Below are 25605 nucleotides of genomic sequence, written 5' to 3' on the forward strand. Positions count from 1 at the left end.
ACTGCTGCAAAGAAACAATGTCCCACACAAAGGAGTTAACGATAGCGCTTACAACACATAAATGGGGGATTTGTTCCACCTTTTATACCAGTAAGATATAAGGGATTGCAGCAATTGGTGACATGTGACCGAGGTGGACTTCACTTCCACCAACAGTTTCGGGAAATATACCAGATTGCAGACCCACATTACACCCCCCCCCTATTCCCTTCTTGCTTTCACACCACCCAATACATTTACAATTTGCACAATATTATACCTGAACACATTGGAACTCTGGTGGGAACTTCCCCCATTCCCCTAATTTTGGAATGGTAAGAGCAGACCAATTTTTGATATTTTAGTATTTTTATTCAATAATGAAGGTATCTGAACCCACAGCTCGGGCCCTGACGCGCTCCCTACCTGGATTCTACAGCCTATCCCTTCCCTACCAGCCCTGTTCATTCTGCCCCGAGTATCCCAAATGTTGGATGCATTACTCAGATGCCTCTACATTGTGTGCCCCCGAGTGTGACCCGATCTGTTTAGTTCCCCCTTTCCCCCATATCGTCCCCCTGCCCATTATTCATCCGCTTATTCCCCCCCCCCCCCCCCATAGTTTCGCCTACTGTAATTGTTATCCCAAGTTTCCTCCTGTATTCATCACTTGTGTGCTCATCTTACTTACCCTACACTATTGGAGAGCTTTGCCTTCAGCGTCTGCGCTGCCACCCTGTTTATACTGTTATTAGAACACTGAATCTTTGCAGATTTGTTCCCCATTTTGATCTGTGATTCTCCTTTATGTACAATAGATCGGGATTGCTTTTACCTGGTCTAGGAATAACGAGCTGTCGCTGATCAGCTGCTTCACTGCGGCCTCAGCCGCCAGCTGCTTGGCAACCTTTTTGCTATTGGCTACTACGGCCGGGAAAGTCTGATCGCCAATCTTCACCATGTAGGTGAACCTGTATTAAACAGAGAAAAGTGACATTTACAGGAAGACTGAAGTCATAGCTGGGAGTATGGCCCTAATAGGAGCCCATTCAGCAGATCACTAACCTTGTGTCAGATCTACGCCGAAGCCCAGTCCTCCCCCAGCGCCATCTTTTATTCTAAAACACAGCCGCTTATGTACAATACAGGCAGCTATTCTGCCATATTGGTCCAATGCTTCAGCTCAGAGTGTTACAAATAATCTACATTAGAAAATCCTCCAGCCCAACACTCATTTATACCACAGACAGACGTACTGGAGCAGAGTACGCAGTGGCAGTTGTGACTGTGGCATCGCAACTCGGAGTGAGAAGTGTAACTAACATGGTCCGGGACCCATTTCTAAGAACCTAACTGGCTTAGCGATGCCTCAGACCCCTTCACACCCCCTAAACAAAGGCTGAAAGCTAACAATCTGACGTATGGGAAGTGGGGACAATCCAGAGAAGACACTTACTTGGGGTCATGCGGGGGACCCTCCTGGCTCACCAGCTGGAATATACACATGTTGCCAGATTTCTGGCTGTGCTCCATCAAGATGCTGATTGGATTTTTACCCATAGTCAGCGCTGGCTGTGGTACAGACTTCTGCAGAGAAAGGAATCAGCGATTGACACAAGACATTAACGTTCATATTTCAAACTGACAGCTCTAGTGGCACTGGAGGTGCGAGGGTAAGAAGGGCAGGCTCTCTAGTGATTGGACAGAAAGTCATCCAATCAGGGGTCAGCTGTCCCTTCTAGCCATGCCACAGAACCTCCACTGGCCAGCCCAGTGCTCCGCTAAGAACAATTTCAAATGAATTAATAAGCACGAAACTGCAGAAGCCACAGCTGGAGGCTACAACATCTGTGACTGCACCAATATCGTGACGGAGAAACAAGCCCCCTACCACTTCCTCCTGTATCTCCTGAATGGCAGACTGCTCCGCCAGGACCTCCTCTTCTGTTCCACCTTGTGCCTCGCGCAGCAGGATGCGCATGGCAAGCGCAGCAGCCTCCTTCTTGGCAGTTTTCTTGCTGCTAGCTTCAGCTTCCGGGAAAGGTCGGCCGTCGATCACCGCCTGGATCTTAAACCTGTGTAACAAAGAGAAAAAGGGCGGTGAGCAGGAGCCTTTTACAGACTCACTAACAAAGTCACCTGTACGAAACGGTGTACAACGGCCGCGACACGCCAGCATGTTTAGGCTTATTATAACGAAGGGCGTTACACCATTATAAGAGTGGACCACAACCTCTAGATAGAACACCCTGTAAAGTCAGGAAGGGGCAATAGAGATCATTTATACTTATCAGTAAATGGGACGCCTTCAAAACATTGCATTTCCTAAAAAGTCATCGTTCTACATTTATTCTGCTCTGCTTCGGAACTGCATCTGTTTCTCAGACGTCTTCAATGCGCTGCAAACACAGCCAGAGTCTCCTCAATCCCAGATCCCGAGGCAGAGCAGGGAGCGTGTACCCATAATATCACCTCTATTACAATCACTCCTTTATAAGTAGTACAGGTATGACCGGCCTCCTATCTGAGACTATATGTATACACCTGGTACTCAGTGGTATATAAGTAGTACAGGTATGACCGCCTCCTATCTGAGACTATATGTATACACCTGGTACTCAGTGGTATATAAGTAGTACAGGTATGACCGGCCTCCTATCTGAGACTATATGTATACACCTGGTACTCCGTGGTATATAAGTAGTACAGGTATGACCGGCCTCCTATCTGAGACTATATGTATACACCTGGTACTCAGTGGTATATAAGTAGTACAGGTATGACCGCCTCCTATGTGAGACTATACGTATACACCTGGTACAGATATAAGATTAGGCTGCCTTTGATGTTTGATATGCAGTAGATTTCTTCTTTTATAATACATAGGTATGCTGTTACTATACCGCCTGTCGGGGCTCCGCCCCTCAGGATCCCAACGCCAGAATCCAGACAGGTGGCTAAATGCCGGCGACAGAATCCCGACTGCAACCCCATATTTCCACTCGGGTGGTGGGTTCACGCTACCATCCGAGTGGGAATATAACCCGTCGGTATGTCGACTGCCAGTATATCATCTGTATTCCAATTCATAAATGACATTAGTGGATCTTCTGTTCTCTAAAAACCAGGTACTTTGTAAATAAAAGGTAGCGCAGATTTAGGTTACACCTGGTTACAGTAGTGAAGAACATTTAGCGGGCTGAGTACGGAACAAAGCAATAAGTAACTGTGCCCCTGACAGACCCTGCTGCAATACAAGGGGGCACATCATCTATTGTCTGCATGCAGCGTAAATAGAGATGAGCGGGTTCCGATTTACTCGGTTCTTAACGCCAGAATTATCGCAAGGTTTTTTTTTTCTGGATTTTTCTTATTTGCTAACCAAAACACGTGACATCCGTGAACCAATAAGGAGGTTCGGGTAAATCCGAACCCGCTCCTCTCTAGTAAATACTGGCTGCTTCTGCATGTAGCCCACATGTATTCTTACACTGCAATGTAGAGCTGAGCTAGGACACCCCTCCCACATCAATCTCACTCTGCACCTGTTACATCTGCCTCCCCTGCAGTACGGTGTTACCCAGGTGCTCAGTTACTGGCTCTGAGCTAGGACACACCCCTCCCACATCTATCTCACTCTGCACCTGTTACATCTGCCTCCCCTGCAGTGCAGCACGGTGTTACCCAGGTGCTCAGTTACTGTCTGAGCTAGGACACACCCCTCCCACATCTATCTCACTCTGCACCTGTTACATCTGCCCCCTGCAGTGCAGCACAGTGTTACCCAGGTGCTCAGTTACTGGCTCTGAGCTAGGACACAACCCTCCCACATCTATCTCTCTGCACCTGTTACATCTGCCCCCCTGCAGTACGGTGTTACCCAGGTGCTCAGTTACTGGCTCTGAGCTAGGACACACCCCTCCCACATCTATTTCTCTGCACCTGTTACATCTGTCCCCTGCAGTACAGTACGGTGTTACCCAGGTGCTCAGTTACTGGCTCTGAGCTAGGACACACCCCTCCCACATCTATCTCTCTGCACCTGTTACATCTGTCCCCTGCAGTACAGTACGGTGTTACCGAGGTGCTCAGTTACTGGCTATGAGCTAGGACACAACCCTCCCACATCTATCTCTCTGCACCTGTTACATCTGCCCCCCTGCAGTACGGTGTTACCCAGGTGCTCAGTTACTGGCTCTGAGCTAGGACACACCCCTCCCACATCAATCTCACTCTGCACCTGTTACATCTGCCCCCTGCAGTGCAGCACGGTGTTACCCAGGTGCTGAGTAACTGGATCTGAGCTAGGACACGCCCCTCCCACATCAATCTCACTCTGCACCTGTTACATCTGCCGCCTGCAGCGCAGCACGGGGTTACCCAGGTGCTCAGTTATTGGCTCTGAGCTAGGACACGCCCCTCCCACATTTACCTCTCTGCACCGGTTACATCTGCCTCCCTGCAGTGCAGCACAGTGTTACCCAGGTGCTCAGTTACTGGCTCTGAGCTAGGACACGCCCCTCCCACATCTACCTCTTTCTGCACCTGTTACATCTGCCCCCTACAGCACAGTGTCACCCAGGTGCACAGTTACTGGCTCTGAGCTAGGACACGCCCCTCACACATCTACCTCTCTGCACCTGTTACATCTGCCTCCCTGCAGCACAGTGTTACCCAGGTGCACAGATACTTTGTCGTTTTGCTCCCATCTCAGAATCAGCCCCTAGGAGAGCCAAGCTTGGAACATCTGCTCCATTTCTGGCCACTACTCTGAAGCTCCTAACACCGCAGGACTCCTCTGCGAATGACATGCATCTGGCAATACAGAATATGAGGAGTGTGCTACAGTCAGGCTGACCTAGTGTGCACTTGTATGAGAAAAAGATGACCCCCGGAGGATGCATGGGAGTCCTAGTGGTGGTGTTTAGGACTGGACTTACCTTGGGTCATGAGATGGTCCGCTCTGGTCAAGTAGAACAAAGTCACATTTCAGAGAGAAGTAATTGGTGAACTCCAGGAGGCCGCTCACCGGGTTCTTTGCCAGACAGGCCTGAAGCTTCTCCAGTTGGGGGCATTGTTTAAGTGGTTCACAGTATTGTGGTACCGGCACAGACTCATTGTCCATTTCTCCTCCAAGGAAGTCATTCCCTGCTATCATGTTTAAGGCATCAGGGACCTCATCGACGGCCCATTTGCCATTCTCATAGTCATCGAATGACGTGTCTTTAATGCGTTTCCTTGGTGGCTCATCAGAGGGCATGTCGATATTGAGAACTTCAGGTACTTCAATGGGTGCTGCACTGCTACCATCCACCGCCGCCACCTGCTGGCCATTCTCCACAGATGCCACCTCCTCATCCTCCTCGGGTTGGCCTGCGATATCCACTTTCTCATCTTCATGAATCTCTGCTGCTCTTTTCTTGATAAACATTCTCTCCCGCTTCTTGTCAGTGAGGGAAAATTTCGGAGGGTTCCCTTGCCGGCAAATATCTCCCTGTTTCTCCATAGCGCTGAGGAGCTGATTGACCTCGTTCATCCTGGTCAGTCCTATGTTCTTCCGGATGGCGGCTGATGTGGACTCCGGAGATTGGTATAAGTATTCACAGAGCTTTTCCTTTGTATCTGCCATGATGTCAGCTGACCAGACGGCCTCCAAGTTAGGGGATAACTCCTCCGCCTTAGCCCGCGAGGGTGCCTGTTGCGATGCTCTACCAGAGGATGGACTTCGTAGATGTTGAAGACCGTTAACCAAGAGCCGCCACTTCGGTGGAGTACCGTTTTCTTTATGCACTAGGTTATTTCTCTCTAATCTGTATAGAACACTATTGATGTGTTTTTTCTCTAAAACAAAAAAATTGGCTAAACCTTTTGCAGTATAAAACTCCTTTTCCCGGAGTTCTCTGAATTTCCGTAACAGCTTTTCTTCTAGAGACTCGTGCGACACAGAAAGCCGATGGAATCTCTCCGACAGGCCACAAGTCTCCCTATCTGAAGGGTGGACAGGAGGGGGGCGAGGACGAGAAGTGGACGGTGGAGGGTACTTTTGTGCTGGAGGGCACCTCTGAGGGGGAGGGTGTCTGTGATTGAAGACGTGCCAAGGTGGAGGATTGCGGTCTTGAAAGGAGGAAAATCCAGGCGGACTGTTCAACACAAATGATCTCTGCGCTGGTTTCCAGTCCTGCTGATCCTGTGGAAGGAAAGGGTAGGGGAGAGAAGCAGAATTAGGGATATGGTTGAAGCTACGGCTTTCATTCACTGGATTAGCATTTCGCCCTCTGTATGATCCTTTATTCATTGCCAAAGTGACAGCGAGGGAGCAGCCGCACTCTCCACTCATACAACAGAGGAAGGGCCCTGCCAAGAAGAGAAGACAAAGTGAACAGAGTGTATACAGTCCAAGCACCAGGACCATCCCTACGACACCACAAAACCAACTAATCCCACAAAGTACCCCAATAGGTGTGCAGGGGAACCAGGATCCCGCTGGCAGTGCTAACAGTTGTGCCCAGCTCAAAATTAAACAGGTGCTAGAAGGATAAAACAAAGGCGCTCGCAGGGCAGCACGGGAAGTGACAATATTGTGTGCGCTGGGCTCAAAGTAACACTTGGTCAGTGCACACTTACTGTACAACACTTTCCCATCACCCCCACCCTGCACCAGCCTGTGTAACACTACTTTCCCATCATCCCCACACAGAGCACCAGCCTGTATAACACTACTTCCCCATCATCCCCCCCACACAGCACCAGCCTGTATAACACTACTTCCCCATCATCCCCCACACAGCACCAGCCTGTATAACACTACTTCCCCATCACCCCCCCCACACACAGCACCAGCCTGTATAACACTACTTTCCCATCATCCCCACACAGAGCACCAGCCTGTATAACACTACTTCCCCATCATCCCCCCCACACAGCACCAGCCTGTATAACACTACTTCCCCATCATCCCCCCCACACAGCACCAGCCTGTATAACACTACTTCCCCATCACCCCCCCCCACACAGCACCAGCCTGTATAACACTACTTCCCCATCATCCCCCCCCCACACAGCACCAGCCTGTATAACACTACTTTCCCATCATCCCCCCCCCCACACACACAGCACCAGCCTGTATAACACTACTTTCCCATCATCCCCCCCACACACACAGCACCAGCCTGTATAACACTACTTCCCCATCATCCCCCCCACCCTGCACAAGCCTGTATAACACTACTTCCCCATCATCCCCCCACACACAGCACCAGCCTGTATAACACTACTTCCCCATCATCCCCCCCACACCGCACCAGCCTGTATAACACTACTTCCCCATCATCCCCCCCACACAGCACCTGCCTGTATAACACTACTTCCCCATCATCCCCCCACACACAGCACCAGCCTGTATAACACTACTTTCCCATCATCCCCCCACACACAGCACCAGCCTGTATAACACTACTTTCCCATCATCCCCCCACACAGCACCAACCTGTATAACACTACTTTCCCATCATCCCCCCCACACACAGCACCAGCCTGTATAACACTACTTCCCCATCATCCCCACACACAGCACCAGCCTGTATAACACTACTTCCCCATCATCCCCCCCACACAGCACCAGCCTGTATAACACTACTTTCCCATCATCCCCCCCCACACAGCACCAGCCTGTATAACACTACTTTCCTATCATCCCCCCCACACAGTACCAGCCTGTATAACACTACTTTACCATTACCCCCCCCCCCACAGCACCAGCCTGTATAACACTACTTCCCCATCATCCCCCCCACACAGTACCAGCCTGTATAACACTACTTTCCCATCATCCCCCACACACACAGCACCAGCCTGTATAACACTACTTTCCCATCATCCCCCCCACACACAGCACCAGCCTGTATAACACTACTTTCCCATCATCCCCCCCACACACAGCACCAGCCTGTATAACACTACTTTCCCATCATCCCCCCACACACAGCACCAGCCTGTGTAACACTACTTTCCCATCATCCCCACACAGAGCACCAGCCTGTATAACACTACTTCCCCATCATCCCCCCCATACAGCACCAGCCTGTATAACACTACTTTCCCATCATCCCCCCCACACAGCACCAGCCTGTATAACACTACTTTCCCATCATCCCCACCCCCCACACAGCACCAGCCTGTATAACACTACTTTCCCATCATACCCCCCACACACAGCACCAGCCTGTATAACACTACTTTCCCATCATCCCCCACACACACAGCACCAGCCTGTATAACACTACTGTCCCATCACCCCCCCCCCACCCTGCACAAGCCTGTATAACACTACTCCCCCATCATCCCCACACAGAGCACCAGCCTGTATAACACTACTTCCCCATCATCCCCCCACACAGCACCAGCCTGTATAACACTACTTTCCCATCATCCCCCACACACAGCACCAGCCTGTATAACACTACTTTCCCATCATCCCCCCACACACAGCACCAGCCTGTGTAACACTACTTCCCCATCATCCCCCCACACAGCACCAGCCTGTATAACACTACTTTCCCATCATCCCCCACACACACAGCACCAGCCTGTATAACACTACTTTCCCATCATCCCCCCCACACACAGCACCAGCCTGTATAACACTACTCCCCCATCATCCCCACACAGAGCACCAGCCTGTATAACTTTCCCATCATCCCCCCCACACAGCACCAGCCTGTATAACACTACTTTCCCATCATCCCCACACACAGCACCAGCCTGTATAACACTACTTTCCCATCATCCCCCCCACACAGTACCAGCCTGTATAACACTACTTTACCATTACCCCCCCCCCACACACACAGCACCAGCCTGTATAACACTACTTCCCCATCATCCCCCCCACATACACACAGCACCAGCCTGTATAACACTACTTTCCCATCATCCCCCCACACACAGCACCAGCCTGTATAACACTACTGTCCCATCACCCCCCCCCCACCCTGCACAAGCCTGTATAACACTACTCCCCCATCATCCCCACACAGAGCACCAGCCTGTATAACACTACTTCCCCATCATCCCCCCACACAGCACCAGCCTGTATAACACTACTTTCCCATCATCCCCCACACACACAGCACCAGCCTGTATAACACTACTTTCCCATCATCCCCCCACACACAGCACCAGCCTGTGTAACACTACTTTCCCATCATCCCCACATAGAGCACCAGCCTGTATAACACTACTTCCCCATCATCCCCCCCATACAGCACCAGCCTGTATAACACTACTTTCCCATCATCCCCCCCCCACACCACCAGCCTGTATAACACTACTTTCCCATCATCCCCCCCACACACACAGCACCAGCCTGTATAACACTACTTTCCCATCATCCCCCCCACACACAGCACCGGCCTGTATAACTACTTTCCCATCATCCCCCCACACACAGCACCAGCCTGTATAACACTACTTTCCCATCATCCCCCCCACACACAGCACCAGCCTGTATAACACTACTTTCCCATCATCCCCCCCACACAGTACCAGCCTGTATAACACTACTTTACCATTATCCCCCCCACACAGCACCAGCCTGTATAACACTACTTCCCCATCATCCCCCCCACACAGCACCAGCCTGTATAACACTACTTCCCCATCACCCCCCCCCCCACACACACACAGCACCAGCCTGTATAACTACTTTCCCATCTTCCCCCCCACACAGCACCAGCTTGTATAACACTACTTCCCCATCACCCCCCCCCCCACACACACAGCACCAGCTTGTATAACACTACTTTCCCATCATCCCCCCCACATACAGCACCAGCCTGTATAACACTACTTTCCCATCATCCCCACACACACAGCACCACCCTGTATAACACTACTTTCCCATCATCCCCACACAGAGCACCAGCCTGTATAACACTACTTCCCCATCATCCCCCCATACAGCACCAGCCTGTATAACACTACTTTCCCATCATCCCCCCCACACACAGCACCAGCCTGTATAACACTACTTTCCCATCATCCCCCACACACAGCACCAGCCTGTATAACACTACTTTCCCATCATCCCCCCCACACACAGCACCAGCCTGTATAACACTACTTTCCCATCATTCCCCCCACACAGCAACCAGCCTGTATAACACAACTTTCCTATCATCCCCCCCCCCCCCCCACACAGCACCAGCCTGTGTAACACTACTTTCCCATCATCCCCACAGAGCACCAGCCTGTATAACACTACTTTCCCATCATCCCCCCCACACAGTACCAGCCTGTATAACACTACTTCACCATTACCCCCCCCCCCCCCCCACACACACACACAGCACCAGCCTGTATAACACTACTTTCCCATCATCCCCCCACACAGCACCAGCCTGTATAACACTACTTTCCCATCATCCCCCCCACACACAGCACCAGCCTGTATAACACTACTTCCACATCATCCCCCCCCCCCACACACAGCACCAGCCTGTATAACACTACTTCCCCATCACCCCCCCCAAACACACACACACAGCACCAGCCTGTATAACACTACTTTCCCATCATCCCCCCCCACACACACAGCACCAGCCTGTATAACACTACTTTCCCATCATCCCCCCCACACACAGCACCAGCCTGTATAACACTACTTTCCCATCATCCCCCCCACACAGTACCAGCCTGTATAACACTACTTTACCATTATCCCCCCCCACACACAGCACCAGCCTGTATAACACTACTTCCCCATCATCCCCCCCACACAGCACCAGCCTGTATAACACTACTTTCCCATCATCCCCCCCACACAGCACCAGCCTGTATAACACTACTTCCCCATCACCCCCCCCACACAGCACCAGCTTGTATAACACTACTTCCCCATCACCCACACACACACACAGCACCAGCTTGTATAACACTACTTTCCCATCATCCCCCCCACACAGCACCAGCCTGTATAACACTACTTTCCCATCATCCCCCCCACACAGCACCAGCCTGTATAACACTACTTTCCCATCATCCCCCCCACACAGCACCAGCTTGTATAACACTACTTCCCCATCACCCACACACACACACACACACAGCACCAGCTTGTATAACACTACTTTCCCATCATCCCCCCACACAGCACCAGCCTGTATAACACTACTTTCCCATCATCCCCCCCACACACAGCACCAGCCTGTATAACACTACTTCCACATCATCCCCCCCCCCACACACAGCACCAGCCTGTATAACACTACTTCCACATCATCCCCACAGAGCACCAGCCTGTATAACACTACTTTCCCATCATCCCCCACACACAGTACCAGCCTGTATAACACTACTTTACCATTACCCCCACACACACACACAGCACCAGCCTGTATAACACTACTTCCCCATCATCCCCCACACACAGCACCAGCCTGTATAACACTACTTTCCCATCATCCCCCCACACACACAGCACCAGCCTGTATAACACTACTTTCCCATCATCCCCCCACACACAGCACCAGCCTGTATAACACTACTTCCACATCATCCCCCCCCCACACACAGCACCAGCCTGTATAACACTACTTCCCCATCACCCCCCCCCCCACACACACACACACACAGCACCAGCCTGTATAACACTACTTTCCCATCATCCCCCCCACACACAGCACCAGCCTGTATAACACTACTTTCCCATCATCCCCCCCACACACAGCACCAGCCTATATAACACTACTTTCCCATCATCCCCCCCACAGCACCAGCCTGTATAACACTACTTTCCCATCATCCCCACCCCCCACACAGCACCAGCCTGTATAACACTACTTTCCCATCATCCCCCCCACACACAGCACCAGCCTGTATAACACTACTTTCCCATCATCCCCCCCACACACAGCACCAGCCTATATAACACTACTTTCCCATCATCCCCCCCACAGCACCAGCCTGTATAACACTACTTTCCCATCATCCCCACACAGCACCAGCCTGTATAACACTACTTTCCCATCATCCCCACCCCCCACACAGCACCAGCCTGTATAACACTACTTTCCCATCACCCCCCCCCCCACACACACAGCACCAGCCTGTGTAACACTACTTTCCCATCATCCCCCCCACACACAGCACCAGCCTGTATGTATAACACTACTTTCCCATCATCCCCAGCCACAGCCTGTATAACACTACTTTCCCATCATCCCCACACAGCACCAGTCTGTATAACACTACTTTCCCATCATCCCCACACACAGCACCAGCCTGGGTAACACTACTTTCCCATCATCCCCCCCCCCACAGCACCAGTCTGTATAACACTACTTTCCCATCATCCCCACCCCTCACAGCACCAGCCTGTATAACACTACTTTCCCATCATCCCCCCCACGCAGAGCACCAGTCTGTATAACACTACTTTCCCATCATCCCCACCCACAGCACCAGTCTGTATAACACTACTTTCCCATCATCCCCACCCACAGCACCAGTCTGTATAACACTACTTTCCCATTAAACCCACACAGCACCAGCCTGTATAACACTACGTCCCCATCATCCCCACCCCACCCCCCACAGCACCAGCCTGTATAACACTACTTTCCCATCATCCCCCCCACGCAGAGCACCAGCCTGTATAACACTACTTTCCCATCATCCCCACACAGCACCAGTCTGTATAACACTACTTTCCCATCATCCCCACCCACAGCACTAGTCTGTATAACACTACTTTCCCATCATCCCCCCACACAGCATCAGCCTGTATAACACTACTTTCCCATCATCCCCCCACACACACACACAGCACCAGCCTGTATAACACTACTTTCCCATCATCCCCCCTCACACAGCACCAGCCTGTATAACACTACTTTCCCATCATCCCCCCCACACACAGCACCAGCCTGTATAACACTACTTCCCCATCATCCCCCCCACACAGCACCAGCCTGTATAACACTACTTTCCCATCATCCCCCCCACGCAGAGCACCAGCCTATATAACACTACTTTCCCATCATCCCCCCCACAGCACCAGCCTGTATAACACTACTTTCCCATCATCCCCCCCACGCAGAGCACCAGCCTATATAACACTACTTTCCCATCATCCCCCCCACAGCACCAGCCTGTATAACACTACTTTCCCATCATCCCCACACAGCACCAGCCTGTATAACACTACTTTCCCATCATCCCCACCCCCCACAGCACCAGCCTGTATAACACTACTTTCCCATCACCCCCCCACACAGCACCAGCCTGTGTAACACTACTTTCCCATCATCCCCCCCACACACAGCACCAGCCTGTGTAACACTACTTTCCCATCATCCCCAGCCACAGCACCAGCCTGTATAACACTACTTTCCCATCATCCCCAGCCACAGCACCAGCCTGTATAACACTACTTTCCCATCATCCCCACACAGCACCAGTCTGTATAACACTACTTTCCCATCATCCCCACACACAGCACCAGCCTGGGTAACACTACTTTCCCATCATCCCCCCCCACAGCACCAGTCTGTATAACACTACTTTCCCATCATCCCCACCCCTCACACAGCACCAGCCTGTATAACACTACTTTCCCATCATCCCCCCCACGCAGAGCACCAGCCTGTATAACACTACTTAACCATCATCCCCACCCCCCACACAGCACCATCCTTTATAACACTGCTTTCCCATCATCCCCACCCACAGCACCAGTCTGTATAATACTACTTTCCCATTAAACCCACACCCCACACAGCACCAGCCTGTATAACACTACGTCCCCATCATCCCCAACCCCCCACAGCACCAGCCTGTATAACACTACTTTCCCATCATCCCCCCCACGCAGAGCACCAGCCTGTATAACACTACTTTCCCATCATCCCCACACAGCACCAGTCTGTATAACACTTTCCCATCATCCCCACCCACAGCACCAGTCTGTATAACACTACTTTCCCATCATCCCCCCACACAGCATCAGCCTGTATAACACTACTTTCCCATCATCCCCCCCACACACAGCACCAGCCTGTATAACACTACTTTCCCATCATCCCCACACAGCACCAGCCTGTATAACACTACTTTCCCATCATCCCCACACAGCACCAGCCTGTCTAACACTACTTTCCATCACCCCCCCCCCCCCCCCCCACACACACACACACAGCACCAGCCTGTATAACACTACTTTTCCATCACCCCCCCACCGGCCTGTATAACACTACTTTCCCATCATCCACACAGCACCAGCCTGTATAACACTACTTTCCCATCATCCCCACCCACGGCACCAGCCTGTGTATCACTACTTTCCCATCATCCCCACCACCCTGTATAACACTACTTTCCCATCATCCCCACCCCCCACACAGCACCTTCCTGTATAACACTACTTTCCCATCACACACACCCCCACACAGCACCAGCCTGTATAACACTACTTTCCCATCATCCCCCCCCACACAGCACCAGCCTGTATAACACTACTTTCCCATCATCCCCACCCCCACACAGCACCAGCCTGTATAACGCTACTTTCCCATCACCCCCCCCCCCCCCCACACACACACACAGCACCAGCCTGTATAACACTACTTTCCTATCATCCCCACACTAGCCTGTGTAGACCCCCTTACCTTGCTCCTATGGAAAGGATAACAGGATCCTGTGTTGACAAGCATGAGGGACTAATTTAAAGATCAGTATAACCAAGTACTTCTGCTGGGAGGAAATATTACACAGTGCTAGCACTGCACTATGGGACAGCCAGCTGTACTAGGGACCGGGGTAAAGCTACAGGACTAGGGGCTGCTTCTTGCCTGGGGTAAAGCTACAGGACTAGGGGCCGCTTCTTGCCTGGGGTAAAGCTACAGAAATAGGGGCCGCTTCTGGCCAGGAGATCGGGGTAAAGCTACAGGACTAGGGGCTGCTTCTTGCCTGGGGTAAAGCTACAGGAATAGGGGCCGCTTCTGGCCAGCAGATCAGGGTAAAGCTACAGGAATAGGGGCCACTTCTGGCCAGCAGATCAGGGTAAAGCTACAGGACTAGGGGCTGCTTCTTGCCTGGGGTAAAGCGACAGGAATAGGGGCCGCTTCTGGCCAGGAGATCGGGGTAAAGCTACAGAACTAGGGGCTGCTTCTGGCCAGGAGATCGGGGTAAAGCTACAGGACTAGGGGCTGCTTCCTGGATGTGACCGACAGAAAGTTTCAGTTTCCTTTCTCTAGTAGTTACCGCCTCTTAAACAGCCAGGCTGAGAACAGAGCAGAGGAGGCGGGCGTAGGACCCTGCAGCCAATCAGCTAGAGTAATGGGCAGGTTCTCCACACACACAAGTGAATGAAGCAAGACACATGCAATGCAGAGAAGCATCAGCTGGCTACTACAATGCATCCTGCTACACTAGTAGCACCAATGGGTGTGGTTCATCAAATCGACAGTATCTAGGTCGACATGGATGGAAGGTCGACAGGGTTTGTAGGTCGACATGTGCCAGGTCGACAGGTCTAAAGGTTGATATGAGGATTTTTTTTGTGTTTTCTTCGTAGAGTGACTGGGATCCCAAATTAGTGCACCGCTTCGCTCGCCATGCTTCGGGCATGGTGCCTTCGCTAGGCACAGATTACCGTTCCAATCGTAGTCCACGTGGATCGTTAAGTATGAAAAAATTCAAAACAATTTTTTTATTTTTTTTAAACTCATGTCGACCTTTAGACCTGTCGACCTAGCACATGTCGACCTAGAAACCCTGTCGACCTTCCATCCATGTCGACCTAGTGACTGTCGACCTATAGTGGTCGACCTAAACATTGTCGACCTTCAGACCGGATCCCGCACCAATACCACTCCATCTGCCCCTGCTTGCCAATGACCACCAGTCACTTGGCATCAGGAACCTGCACCATTCACATTAGGGACTCATCCTCTGTGTGCATGATGCGCTGCCTAACACAACATACCACTCCTACAGCAGGAGACTATCCCCGACTGAGCCAGCCAGACTAGGGGCCTAATTCAGAGTCCATTACAGCAGCAAATTTGTTAGCAGTTGGGTAAAACCATGTGCACTGCAGGGGGAAGGGCAGATGTAACATGTGTAGAGAGTTAGATTTGGGTGAAGTGTGTTCAAACTGAATCTAAATTGCAGTGTAAAAATAAAGCGGCCAGTATTTACCCTGCACAGAAACAATATAACCCACCCAAATCTAACTCTCTCTGCACGTTACATGTACACCACCTGCAGTACACATGCCAAATTTGTTGTTGCGATTAACTGAATTCCCCCCTTAGTGAGAGGATAATGCAAATGCAGTTCCAGCACATAGGATGTATACTTCATGCAGGAACCATATTGAGAGACAGAGAATTTGTAGGTCACCCCCCACCTGCAGAGATCGTCAGTCAAGGTATCGCCAGATCACACATGTAAACATGCTATAACCTACTAAGCGGCTGCATTGGAGAACAGTCTTCTACATGTAAATAGTATGTTCCAGCTTATAGAATACTGCAAACCTGTAACTGCAAAGTTACCGGCTGATAGGCGCTAGACTACTCACTGGAAGACTAACACCGACTCCGGCAGTATGTCCTCAAACTTCTGCCGAGAACTGGAAACCCCCCCTGCCTACGCCATCCATATAAAGATACATTGGGTGTATAGCAGCCACAAAAGACCCATTATCACCATGTTTGGACCTCTCGGCTGTTCCCTGAGAGCCAGCCTTCTCCTACACTCTGCCCTCCCCACTTCATCCAGGGCTGGCCAAACTCTGTTCTAACAGTTCATGTTTTCCAGATTTCCTGGCTAGTACACAGATGCATTCCATTACTAACAGACAACTTAACAAATCCATAGGTGGTCTGGAAAACATGAACTGAGGATGGGGCCACTGCAGCCTCAAGCTGGGGCATTATGAGGCGATCCCTCATTCTTTGCACTGCGTGAAGATGTTTCCCAACCAATATTGGGCTACGCCAAACAAAAGGAGAACCACGAGAGTGCCTGGGCAGCACGAGGCATAATCCTTCTCTGGGACTATTAGAGGAAAGGAGCAGGGGGGATACCTGGTGACAGGCAGTTATGAGTGGCGGCAGATGATTGGTAAATGATTCTAGTCTCTCCTAACCCATCCTGCAGCATCGCCAACCAATTGCTACCTTATGTATCAAGTGTCCGCCCCCCCCCACCCCTTAGCTAGCGCATCAGGGAAGGGACATCAATGATTTATAAATAAGATAGTCGTGACACTAGACTGTTATGTAACATATACACGTTCTCCAATGGTTGCCAGGCCCCTGTGCGCAGGAAACTACAAGGAACAGCACTGAACATCAGCATATTACTATGTCTGCCCTAGTCCCATTGTTACACGGAACAGCACCATGGAATATGTTGGCTCTATAGAGGTAAAAAGCAGAAATAAGGGTGTTACATTGCAACCCAAATCTTATTTAGGAGAACAGGAGAGAATGACAAACAAACTCACATACAATATGGATGCAGGAAGATATTACTGCAATAGCAGTACCAGACTACCATACACCAGTGCCAACATACATCTGCTACCACAGCAACCAGAACCCTCTACTGCCTATCATACAATGATCTGCCCGAACCATAAACCACAGCTCACCGACTCCTTCAGTGGAGAATCACTATACCAACAGCCTCTCAGAGGGTCACACACAGCACTCATACATGCTCAGAGACAGAATCCTGGAAAGTGGTTTGTACCAATCACACTGCCACCCCCCCCCCCCCCCCCCCCCAAAGTCACACTGACAATATCCCCCCCAATCTCCCTCACAACCGACTGATCCCCCACATTTCCCTCTCAGGCCCCACTGATCTCCCCCCCCCCCCCCCCAATTCCCCACCGATCTCCCCCCCCCCCCCCCCCAAATTCCCCTCTCAGGCCCCACTGATCTCCCACCCCTAATTCCCCTCTCAGCCACCCTGATCCCCCCCCCCCCCCCCCCCCCCCAAAAAAAAAAAAGAAACCCTCTCAGGCCTCACTGACCTAACCCCAATTCCCCCCCTCAGGCCCCACTGTCTCCCCCCCCAAAAAAATAAGATTTTACTCACCGGTAAATCTATTTCTCGTAGTCCGTAGTGAATGCTGGGAACTCCGTAAGGACCATGGGGAATAGCGGCTCCGCAGGAGACTGGGCACAACTAATAAAGATTTAGGACTACCTGGTGTGCACTGGCTCCTCCCTCTATGCCCCTCCTCCAGACCTCAGTTAGGAAACTGTGCCCGGAAGAGCTGACAATAAGGAAAGGATTTGGAATCCCGGGTAAGACTCATACCAGCCACACCAATCACACCGTACAACTCGTGATACTATACCCAGTTAACAGTATGAACAACAACTGAGCCTCTCAACAGATGGCTCATAACAATAACCCATTAGTTAGGCAATAACTATATACAAGTATTGCAGACAATCCGCACTTGGGATGGGCGCCCAGCATCCACTACGGACTACGAGAAATAGAATTACCGGTGAGTAAATTCTTATTTTCTCTGACGTCCTAGTGGATGCTGGGACTCCGTAAGGACCATGGGGATTATACCAAAGCTCCCAAACGGGCGGGAGAGTGCGGATGACTCTGCAGCACCGAATGAGCAAACTCTAGGTCCACCTCAGCCAGGGTATCAAACTTGTAGACTCTTGCAAAAGTGTTTGAACCCGACCAAGTAGCAGCTCGGCAAAGTTGTAAAGCCGAGACCCCTCGGGCAGCCGCCCAAGAAGAGCAAACTTTCCTCGTGGAATGGGCTTTTATAGATTTAGGATGCGGCAGTCCAGCCGCAGAATGTGCAAGTTGAATCGTGCTACAGATCCAGCGAGCAATAGTCTGCTTAGAAGCAGGAGCACCCAGCTTGTTGGGTGCATACAGGATAAATAGCGAGTCAGTCTTCCTGACTCCAGCCGTCCTGGAAACATTTTCAGGGCCCTGACTACATCCAGCAACTTGGAGTCCTCCAATTCCCGAGTAGCCGCAGGCACCACAATAGGTTGGTTCACATGAAAAGCTGATACCACCTTAGGAAGGAATTGGCTCTATCCATATGAAAAATCAGATAAGGGCTTTTGCATGACAGAGCCGCCAATTCTGAAACACGCCTGGCCGAAGCCAAGGCCAACAGCATGACCACTTTCCACGTGAGGTATTTTAGCTCCACGGATCTAAGTGGCTCAAACCAATGCGACTTCAGGAAACCCAACACCACGTTGAGATCCCACGGTGCCACTGGAGGCACAAACGGGGGCTGAATATGCAGAACTCCCTTAACAAAAGTCTGAACTTCAGGCAGTGAAGCCAATTCTATTTGGAAGAAAATGGACAGAGCCGAAATCTGGACCTTCATGGAACCCAATTTTAGGCCCATAGTCACTCCTGACTGTAGGAAGTGCAGAAATCGACCCAGTTGAAATTCCTCCGTCGGGGCCTTCCTGGCCTCACACCAAGCAACGTATTTTCGCCATATGCGGTGATAATGTTTTACGGTCACATCTTTCCTAGCCTTAATCAGCGTAGGAATGACTTCCTCCGGAAAGCCCTTTTCCTTTAGGATCCGGTGTTCAACCGCCATGCCGTCAAACGCAGCCGCTGTAAGTCTTGGAACAGACCGGGCCCCTGCAGCAGCAGGTCCTGTCTGAGCGGCAGAGGCCATAGGTCCTCTGAGATCATTTCTTGAAGTTCTGGGTACCAAGATCTTCTTGGCCAATCCGGAACCACGAGTATAGTTCTTACTCCTCTCCTTCTTATTATTCTCAGTACCTTGGGTATGAGAGGCAGAGGAGGGAACACATACACCGACTGGTACACCCACGGTGTTACCAGTGCGTCCACAGCTATCGCCTAAGGGTCCCTTGACCTGGCGCAATATCTTTTTAGCTTTTTGTTGAGGCGGGACGCCATCATGTCCACCTGTGGCCTTTCCCAATGGTGTACAATCATTTGGAAGACTTCTGGATGAAGTCCCCACTCTCCCGGGTGGAGGTCGTGTCTGCTGAGAAAGTCTGCTTCCCAGTTGTCCACTCCGGGAATGAACACTGCTGACAGTGCTAACACATGATTTTCCGCCCATCGGAGAATCCTTGTGGCTTCTGCCATCGCCATCCTGCTTCTTGTGCCGCCCTGTCGGTTTACATGGGCGACCGCCGTGATATTGTCTGACTGGATCAGCACCGGCTGGTGTTGAAGCAGGGGTCTGTAGGGAAGTCTCCTGACTTGACCATTGTCCTTGGAAATTTCTTCCCTGTGTGACTGCCCTCCAACCTCGAAGGCTGGCATCCGTGGTCACCAGGACCCAGTCCTGTATGCCGAATCTGCGACCCTCTAGAAGATGAGCACTCTGCAGCCACCACAGCAGCGACACCCTGGCCCTCGGAGACAGGGTTATCAGCCGATGCATCTGAAGATGCGATCCGGACCATTTGTCCAACAGATCCCACTGAAAGATCCTTGCATGGAACCTTCCGAATGGAATTGCTTCGTAAGCAGCCACCATCTTTCCCAGGACTCGCGTGCAGTGGTGCACCGACACCTGTTTTGGTTTTAGGAGGTCTCTGACAAGAGATGACAACTCCTTGACCTTCTCCTCCGGGAGAAACACTTTTCTGTTCTGTGTCGAGAACCATCCCCAGGAACAGTAGACGCGTTGTAGGAACCAGCTGCGACTTCGGAATGTTCAGGATCCAGCCGTGCTGTTGTAGAAGGAGTATCATCATTTCTGCCATTACCTTGGTAAATACCCTCGGTGCCGTGGACAGACCAAACGGCAACGTCTGGAATTGGTAATGACAGTCCTGTACCACAAATCTGAGGTACTCCTGGTGAAGGGGGTAAATGGGGAACATGCAGGTAAGCATTCTTGATGTCCAGTGATACCATGTAATCCCCTTCGTCCAGGCTTGCAATAACCGCCCTGAGCGATTCCATTTTGAACTTGAACCTTCGTATATAAGTGTTCAAGGATTTCAAATGTAAGATGGGTCTCACCGAACCGTCCGGTTTCGGTACCACAAACATTGTGGAATAGTAACCCCGTCCTTGTTGAAGTAGGGGCACCTTGACTATCACCTGCTGCGAATACAGCTTGTGAATTGCCTCCAGCACTGCCTCCCTGTCCGAGGGAGCCGTCGGCAAGGCAGATTTGAGGAAACGGCGAGGGGGAGACGTCTCGAATTCCAGCTTGTACCCCTGAGATACTACCTGTAGAATCCAGGGATCCACCCGTGAGCGAGCCCACTGGTCGCTGAAGTTCTTGAGACGGGCCCCCACCGTACCTGGCTCCACCTGTGGAGCCCCAGCGTCATGCGGTGGACTTAGAGGAAGCGGGGGAGGACTTTTGTTCCTGGGAACTGGCTGTATGCTGCAGCTTTTCCCCTCTACCTCTGCCTCTGGGCAGAAAGGACGCGCCTTTAACCCGCTTACCTTTCTGGGGCCGAAAAGACTGTACCTGATACTACGGTGCTTTCTTTGGCTGTGAGGGAACATGGGGTAAAAATGCTGATTTCCCAGCTGTAGCAACGAGGTCCGAGAGACCATCCCCAAACAACTCCTCACCCTTGTAAGGCAAAACTTCCATGTGCCTTTTAGAATCGGCATCACCTGTCCACTGCCGAGTCCACAATCCTCTCCTGGCAGAAATGGACATTGCGTTTATTTTAGATGCCAGCCGGCAAATATCCCTCTGTGCATCTCTCATGTATAAGACTGAGTCTTTAATGTGCTCTACGGTTAGCAATATAGTGTCCCTGTCTAAGGTATCAATGTTATCTGACAGGGAATCTGACCACGCAGCTGCAGCACTGCACATCCATGCCGAAGCAATAGCTGGTCTCAGTATAATGCCTGAGTGTGTATATACAGACTCCAGGATAGCCTCCTGCTTTCTATCTGCAGGTTCCTTTAAGGCGGCCGTGTCCGGGGACGGTAGTGCCAACTTCTTTGACAGGCGTGTGAGCGCTTTATCCACCCTAGGGGATGTCTACCAACGTGACCTGTCCTCTGGCGGGAAAGGGTACGCCATTAGTAACCTTTTAGAAATTACCAATTTCTTATCGGGGGAAGCCCACGCTTCTTCACACACTTCATTTAATTCTTCAGATGGGGGAAAAACCACTGGTAGCTTTTTCTCCCCAAACATAATACCCTTTTTTGTGGTACCTGGGGTAATATCAGAAATGTGCAACACATTTTTCATTGCCGTAATCATGTAACGGGTGGCTCTATTGGAATGTACACTAGTCTCATCGTCGTCGACACTGGAGTCAGTATCCGTGTCGACGTCTGTGTCTGCCATCTGATGTAGCGGGCGTTTTAGGGCCCCTGATGGCTTTTGAGACGCCTGGGCAGGCACGGGCTGAGAAGCCGGCTGTCCCACATCTGCTATGTCGTCAAACCTTTTATGAAAGGAGTTGACGCTGTCGCGTAATTCCTTCCACATGTCCATCCACTCAGGTGTCGACCCCGCAGGGGGTGACATCACATTTATCGGCATCTGCTCCGCCTCCACATAAGCCTCATCAAACATGTCGACACAGCCGTACAGACACACCGCACACACACAATGCTCTGACTGAGGACAGGACCCCACAAAGTCCTTTGGGGAGACAGAGAGAGATGCCAGCACACACCAGAGCGCTATATAATACAGGGATTCACACTACCCACAGTGATTTTTCCCCTATAGCTGCTGATATTACACAAATTGCGCCTAAATTTAGTGCCCCTCCTCTCTTTTTTACCCTATGTAGTCTGGAAACTGCAGGGGAGAGCCTGGGGAGCGTCCTTCCAGCGGAGCTGTGAGGGAAAATGGCGCTAGTGTGCTGAGGGAGATAGCCCCGCCCCTTTTTCGGTGGATTTCTCCCGCTTTTTTATATGTATATCTGGCAGGGGATTTTACACATATATAGTCTTAATGACTATATTATGTGTTTATTTTGCCAGCAAGGTACTTTTATTGCAGCCCAGGGCGCCCCCCACCCAGCGCCCTGCACCCATCAGTGACCGGAGTGTGTGGTGTGCATGGGGAGCAATGGCGCACAGCTGCAGTGCTGTGCGCTACGATGAAGACCGAAGTCTTCTGCCGCCGATTTCCAGGAACGTCTTCTTGCTTCTGGCTCTGTAAGGGGGACGGCGGCGCGGCTCCGGGACTAGACGACCGAGGCTGGGCCTGTGTTCGATCCCTCTGGAGCTAATGGTGTCCAGTAGCCTAAGAAGCCCAAGCTAGCTGCAAGCAGGTAGGTTCGCTTCTTCTCCCCTTAGTCCCTCGTAGCAGTGAGTCTGTTGCCAGCAGATCTCACTGAAAATAAAAAAAACTAATTATACTTTCTTTTCTAAGAGCTCAAGAGAGCCCCTAGTGTGCAACCAGCTCAGCCGGGCACAAAATTCTAACTGAGGTCTGGAGGAGGGGCATAGAGGGAGGAGCCAGTGCACACCAGGTAGTCCTAAATCTTTCTTAGTTGTGCCCAGTCTCCTGCGGAGCGCTATTCCCCATGGTCCTTACGGAGTTCCCAGCATCCACTAGGACGTCAGAGAAAATGTTTTACCCTCTCAGGCCCCACTGACACCCCCCCCCCCCCCCCCCAAAAAAAAAATCCCTACTCAGGCCCCACTGATCTCCCCCCAAATCCCCCTCCCATTGATCTCACAATCCCTCTCCCAAACCACACTGATCTCCGCTCAATCCCTTTCCGTGGCCACACTTGTCTTCCCCCACCCCATCTCGTCACCACGATTCCCCAAATCCCCTCTCCAATCACTCCCCCACCCTCATCCCACGGATCCCTCCAACCCCCTCCCCAATCACTCCCCCTCCCCCCACGGATCCCTCCAACCCCCTCCCGAATCACACCGATCACTCTCCCGCCTCATCCCACGGATCCCTCCAACCCCCTCCCCAATCACACCGATCACTCTCCCGCCTCATCCCACGGATCCCTCCAACCCCCTCCCGAATCACACCGATCACTCTCCCGCCTCATCCCACAGATCCCTCCAACCCCCTCCCGAATCACACCGATCACTCTCCCGCCTCATCCCACGGATCCCTCCAACCCCCTCCCCAATCACACCGTTCACTCTCCCCCTCATCCCACGGATCCCTCCAACCCCCTCCCCAATCACACCGATCACTCTCCCCCCTCATCCCACGGATCCCTCCAACCCCCTCCCCAATCACACCGATCACTCTCCCCCCTCATCAATCACACTTAACTCCACCCGTCCCCGAACCTGTCCCGGTCACACCGCTCCCCCTCCGGTCACACAGACCGGGAATACCCCACACAATCACACGAGACTTACCGACCCCGTGATGGCGGCAGCGCGCTTTCCCCTCGACACCACACACCGCTCTGTGTTTCCGTGCAGGCGACTTCCGGTTCCGGGGCAGCTGTGAGGAGAGAGAGAAAGAAAGAGAGGCGCGCGGTGGGCGCCGCGCTATGTATGCAAGCAGTTGGGTCACGGCGCATGCGCTGTAAGGGGCGCTGTAAGGGCGACACCTGGCGGCGAGGAGGTAGACTGCAGGCGGCGCTCTGCACCAGTGCACGGGGTCTCCCCCACGCCTCCCCCGTCGCAGGGGCATATAGTCATCAGCTGGGTATAGAGCGTTAGCATTGCACGGGGGTGCAGCCAAAATACCCGCAAGTACGTCCGACCTCCCCCCGGGTCAGGGTCCCGTGTCTGCCTTAGGGGGGATGTATCAAACCAGAGAGAGATAGAGATAAAGTAGCAGCCAATCAGCGCCAAGCTGCCGTGTTACAGGCTGTGTTTGAAAAATAACAGGAGCTGATTGGCTGGTACTTTATCTCTCTCTACCAGGATTGGTGCATCTCCCCCCAAGTCTGTAACGTCCCGGGGGCCCGCGCTGTGTGTGGTATATAATGGTCGACAGGTAAAAGGTAGACAGTGCTTAAAATTGACTGGTTCAAAAAGGTCGACGGACAATGGTCGACACAGGTTGAGGGTTCACATATTTTTCAAACGTTGCTTGATTTACCATCCCCGTGGACTACGATTGGGAATAGTAACCTTGCCCACGGCGTGGCGAGCAGAGCCAGAGTATACGTTTGTAATAATTGTGGTCACATATGTTGATACATACTGTAGAAAATGACGCCCAAAATAATATAAAAACTCGTACTGACTCTTCTTGTGTCGACTATTTCCCTGTCGACCTTTTAACACTGTCAATCTAATGACTAATTACTGTAGATTTACACCACACCTGTTAACATGGGCCGGTATCCTTTCATGGACTAATGGTTGACACATGAAAATGGTCGACACATGAAAGGTCGACATGGCTTTTTTTTTTTTTTTTATTAAAATTTTTAACTTTTTCATACTTGACCATCTACGTGGACTACGATTGTGAACTGTAACCTGTGGCGAGTGCAGCAGTAGCGGAGCGAGCCACATTGCCGCAGCATGGCGAGGGAAGCGAGCCATGCAAGGGGACGCGGTGCACTAATTGGGGTTCCTGGTCATGTTGCGGAAAAAATGACACCAAAAACAGTTTTAAAAAAATCATGTCGACCTTTTCATGTGTCGACCATTTGTTCGTGTCGACCATTTGTCCAT

At 51.5% G+C, this 25605-nt stretch overlaps 1 protein-coding gene and 1 long non-coding RNA gene across 2 annotated transcripts in view; one reads left to right on the plus strand and one right to left on the minus strand.

Moving 5' to 3' along the window:
* Window positions 1–24419, minus strand: part of ADAR (adenosine deaminase RNA specific) — a 29226-nt gene extending 4807 nt beyond the window's left edge. The window contains exons 1-5 of the mRNA XM_063946844.1: window positions 24332–24419; window positions 4920–6166; window positions 1871–2054; window positions 1436–1566; window positions 815–950 (exon numbers count right to left, since the gene is read on the minus strand). Of these exons, the coding sequence (XP_063802914.1) occupies window positions 815–950; window positions 1436–1566; window positions 1871–2054; window positions 4920–5608 (1140 nt within the window). The 5' untranslated portion in view covers window positions 5609–6166; window positions 24332–24419. The remainder of the gene's footprint in view (window positions 1–814; window positions 951–1435; window positions 1567–1870; window positions 2055–4919; window positions 6167–24331) is intronic.
* An 81-nt stretch (window positions 24420–24500) lies between these two features.
* LOC134980163 (uncharacterized) overlaps window positions 24501–25605 on the plus strand; it is an 85526-nt gene continuing 84421 nt past the window's right edge. Inside the window, exon 1 of the long non-coding RNA XR_010190345.1 lies at window positions 24501–24669. This is a non-coding gene — a long non-coding RNA (uncharacterized LOC134980163). The remainder of the gene's footprint in view (window positions 24670–25605) is intronic.

This window comes from Pseudophryne corroboree, chromosome 12, assembly GCF_028390025.1.
Source record: "Pseudophryne corroboree isolate aPseCor3 chromosome 12, aPseCor3.hap2, whole genome shotgun sequence".
NCBI classification, from domain to species: Eukaryota; Metazoa; Chordata; class Amphibia; order Anura; family Myobatrachidae; genus Pseudophryne; species Pseudophryne corroboree.